We start from the raw sequence: 4,626 nt of genomic DNA, 5'->3' as shown, positions 1-4,626 counted from the left end.
GCTACTGCAAGATTCCAGAAACATTTTGGCACATTTGAATGAAATAGAAGTGCCCGTGTCACTCCTAAAATGTGTTGGTGCTTTCTTTCAACAATCCCATTTTGTTGGGGAGTTTCGACACATGAACGTTGATGTAGTATCCCAGTTTCATTATAAAATGACTGCATTAAAAATTCTGCACCATTATCACTTCTAATAATTTTGATTTGTTTATGAAATTGAGTTTTTGCAAACACAACAAAATTCTTTAACAAACAAGTGGCTTCAGATTTTGATTTCATAAAGTTCACCCAAGTAAATCTTGACTTATTGTCTACTATAGTAAGAAAATATTTGTGTCCATTTATTGAAGGAATGGAGAGAGGTCCCCATATATCTACATGTATCATATCCAAACAATGTTGTGATTTGGTAGTGCTTAAGCTAAATGGCAGCAACTTTTGCTTTGCCAAGTGACATGCATGACAGGGATTCTCATCAATGTCATAGGTAATGAAATTATAATGTTTTTTCATGTCAATTAAACCACTACATGATAGATGTCCTAGTCGATAATGCCATAAGTCCTTATCTCTTATGCCTTGTATATTCATGATGCATGTGTTAATGCTTGTGCCAAATTGCAGATTCCTCGCTTCAGCTTTCAGTGTATAAATGCCTCCATCAGATTCAGCTTTGCCAATTATCCTCATGGAACTGCAGTCCTGAATCTCACAAAGTTTATCATTAAAAATCATTTGGCAATGCAATTTGGCCGTGAGTTTGGAAACCGAAACTAGCTTGTAGTTGAAAGAAGGTATGTATAATGCATTTGTCAAATATAGATTTTTTGAAAAATGTATTGTTCCAATTGTGTTGCTGAATGTAATAGTGCCATCTGGCAGCCGCACTACAATTGGATCAATTTTGTGATATGTTTGAAAATCATTAAGGGAGTATGATACATGGTCTGTAGCCCCAGTATCAATTACCCATGTTGTGCACTTATTGTTTGAAATTGTTAGTGTCTTAACATTTGTTTTGAATTGAAAAATATGTACCAAATTACCTTGATGAGGTGGTGACTGTGATTGTGTCACAATTTGGTCAGTGCTTTGAATAGGCTTTAACTCATAATTGCCCAAGAGTGCTAATAAAGCTTGTTTTTGCTCTGCAGTAAATTCAGAATTGACAGCCTTACCTCCGACCAGTTGGCTACTGAATTTCTCATTGTCTTCCTCAGTTGCTGCTGTTGTCATGTAGTTTACAGCAGCTTCTCTACTAATCATTTGCTTCAAGTGTGGAGGATAACCATGCTTCTTGTAGCATGATTCAATGTTGTGTCCTAGCTTCCTACAATGTGCACATTGCACCTTTCTACTTTGTCCTCTTCCGCTTTGATTTCTTCCTCCTCTACCTCTTCCTTTCCCTCTGTTTTGTCCAGATTCCACAAAGTTCAAGGAAAGAGTAGAATTGTTCACGATCTGTGGGGAGAGCAATTCACTTTGGAATTGTCTTTCTTGTTGGGTGAGCATTGCAAATACATCGTTCGAGCTAGGAAGAGGATTCATCATCATCACTTGTGATCTCACAGCAGAATATTGATTATTTAATCCTCTCAAGAACCTGGTTATTTGATCTTCAGACCTGTGACTCCTAATTACTCCTAATCCACAATTACAGGTTACGCCACATTGGCACATTGGAATGCTTCTGAAATTATCCAGCTCTTCCCAAATTGTCTTCAATTTTGTGTAATATGAAGTTACATCAAGTTCGCCTTGTCTTATGGCATACAATTCTTCTTGAAGCTCAGCCACTCGGTACCTATCACCCTGGTGGTATCGGTGCTCAAGTTCGTTCCAAATATCATGGGCAACATTGTTCCATATCACAGATTGAGAGATGCTTGACTCCAGAGAAAGATTAAGCCAAGACACTACGTATGTATTACACCTTTTCCAGGGTTCAAACAAGCTATCGCCTTTTTCTGGTTTGGTTATCGTTCCATCCACGAAACCAAATTTGTTCTTCGATTCCAACGCCAATACCATTGCTCTCCTCCAAGATCCATAATTCTTTCCATTCAAGATCACATTCGTAATCGATACTCCAGGATTCTCAGAAGCATGAAGATAGTAAGGGTTTGACGATTCTTGTGCCGAATTCAAAAAAGGGTAGGAATTGGATTGTTACCTCGACTCAATTGAGTTTGCAGTGCAGTGATTTGATTAAGGAAGTGAGCGATGCTCTGTAGATCGATGGTTGTTGCATCAGGTGAATCTTGATTGCTACGATTAGGTTCTGCCATTGATACTCCAAATCAGTGCTAGATGTGCACGATTCAGACACTGAAATCTCTAGATTGTAGTGAGACACAGTGACCAAGTCGTTCTTCTCTCTCAACTCTTTTCTTGAACCCACGCTACACTATTAGAGTCCATGCTCACTGCACCATGATAAAGGTGCAGTGTTTGTAGCAAGAGCGTGTGAAAAATTGTAAAAGAAGAGGGGAGTGAAGATAAGGAACTTAGGTATATTAAATGGCAAAACTCAACTACACTATTAGAGTTATCCTTCTTATATAGATACATAGATAAGTGCCACATTAGCTGGCTTCTAACTAACTATCAAAACAGAAAAGATTCTACTCCTAATTTCTAGTGATTCTCTTCTTTCTTTGGTTAACTGGTTTCCTATGAGTCAGGTAACAAAATGAGACAACATCGTGTCTCCAACCTACTCTCTATAATTTTGTTTAGGTAATTCATAACTTTGGAAGAGCAAAAATACTTATAAACAATATAGAAAAAAGAGCAAAAAATGTATGGGCACAAAAAATAAGCATTAAAATACATAATACAAAAGTTTCACAAAAAAGATGGAAAAGTTTTGTGATCATATTATTATACACTTCAAAGACTTATAATTGCTAAACTAATTAAATGGTCAATGATTTGGAGACTTAATAACAACATAAAAAATGTGAAGCAAAAAATCAAAAAAAAAGTTTTTGTAAATTTTTCACAAAAAATACAACTTGACAACTAGATATCGAAGTTTGCAAAATCCGAAGATGGAAACTCGTTTTCATGTTAAAAATTCTAATTAAACTCCTTGAAACCAAATCACATCCATACTTAAACACATAAAGGTATAATTTATTTTATTTAAATTTTTATAAAATATTTTAGAACATATTATTATTTAAAAAATAATATAAAAATTTGTGGTAGATATAAAGAAATAATATTTGAATAATTGTTTATTGAAAAAAAAATCATGAATCAACTAATCTAAATTAAAAAAATCCATCATTTAATTCTTCAAACAATTGCTTTAAATCGGAAAAAAATTTCTTTAAATAGATTACACTTAAATAAAAAAATTTATGCAATAGTTTTAAGAGAAATAATTTCTTTATTTTAAACTCAATATTTTCCTAATGGAGGTACTATTTCAAGCATAATTTCTTTATTCTCAAACACTCGAGCTTATAAGCTATGAGTTGGGGTATTCATCACCGGAAGTCCATAAAACCAAATAAAAGAAATTTAAGAAAAAATCATTTCGACATTTAAAAAATGAAAACGTCAAACTCTTGATCCTAGAATCACAATATGCAAACTTTGATTAAAAATTTAACTTCTAAACTCAAATCGAGGTAGTAACATTCGATTAATAGAAGTTATTGTCATGAGTTCAGATTTTATAAGAAAAATAAGTAAAATAAAAAGTTGCCTCACCTTAAAAGATGAGATGTTTGAGTTGAGATTTAAAACTCGAAAAACCTTTTTCAAAAGAAAGACACACTTTTATTGAAAAACTGTTCTACAATATTTCTATAAATAATACTAAAAACTGGATTCAAGAAAAGAAGAGGTTCTAAAAAATCAATTGATAATTAAGTAGAAAAAGCAAAAATAAGTGGAACAAATAAAAAGTTAGGATAAATGTATTTTTGTTGAAAAAAGAAAACATGTTATAAGTTTGAGATCCCAGTCATTTCCAGTCATTTACCACCAAAGATTATAGCAGCTTCCATTGTGAGTGTTACTTTCAATGTGCTCGAATTTACTATGAATGAGCCATAATAATCCTATTGCAGCTCTTTGGCACATATTCTAGAATACTCATATTCTAAAATAAAGTTAGGGGCGTTGGCGAATCGTAAATATTAGACAATGCTGTTCCTCAAATTATAATTGAACCACATTATTCGTACTACATGTTCTCAAATTCTTTTTCTTTTTTTTTTCTCCCCAATCCTTTTCTCTCTGATAGCCCTTCTCTTATTATAGGTACCATATTGCATTACTGGTAAGAGATTATTTAGGTATTAACGAAAAAAAGATGACATAGTTGGCATTCAGTAAAAAAACTTTTTGAAGTGACATACAATATCATTTTAAAAGGTAAATTAATAAAATTTAATAATTAGATTAAAAAAGCTAAAGATAAAATACATTTCTGCACCATTGATCTAAAGATAAAATCTCTCGCTTCATTATATAAATTACGATTCTCACTTTAAAATTCATTTGACTTTGTTTTACAATATAGACAAATTAAACATTTTGTCACTGATCTTTTTCAATTTTATTTTACTAACAAAACACTATCTAACCATTCTAAGGCAAATACAGT

At 32.7% G+C, this 4,626-nt stretch overlaps 1 protein-coding gene across 1 annotated transcript; it reads right to left on the bottom strand.

Annotated features, from left to right (window-relative positions):
* Positions 1–303: 303 nt before the first annotated feature.
* LOC127740472 (uncharacterized) lies at positions 304–2,306 on the bottom strand. Its single transcript, XM_052251430.1, has 2 exons — positions 1,049–2,306; positions 304–704 (listed from the first exon to the last, which is right to left on the bottom strand). Exons 1-2 carry the CDS (start codon positions 2,031–2,033, stop codon positions 670–672), a joined length of 1,020 nt encoding a protein of 339 aa, XP_052107390.1. The 5' UTR covers positions 2,034–2,306; the 3' UTR covers positions 304–669.
* Positions 2,307–4,626: the final 2,320 nt, after the last annotated feature.

This window comes from Arachis duranensis, chromosome 7, assembly GCF_000817695.3.
Source record: "Arachis duranensis cultivar V14167 chromosome 7, aradu.V14167.gnm2.J7QH, whole genome shotgun sequence".
In the NCBI taxonomy this organism is placed as follows: domain Eukaryota; kingdom Viridiplantae; phylum Streptophyta; class Magnoliopsida; order Fabales; family Fabaceae; genus Arachis; species Arachis duranensis.
Note: the sequence above shows the minus strand (reverse complement) of the source record. Positions and strands in the feature narration are given on the sequence as shown.

Bases quoted from the DNA above. Each gene is read 5' to 3' on its own strand.
- LOC127740472 (XM_052251430.1), bottom strand. From the start codon at position 2,033: ATGGTATTGGCGTTGGAATCGAAGAACAAATTTGGTTTCGTGGATGGA. The intron at 705-1,048 runs GTAATTTGGTAC...TGTGAGATTCAG, and splicing joins ACAGTCACCACCTCATCAAG to GACTGCAGTTCCATGAGGAT.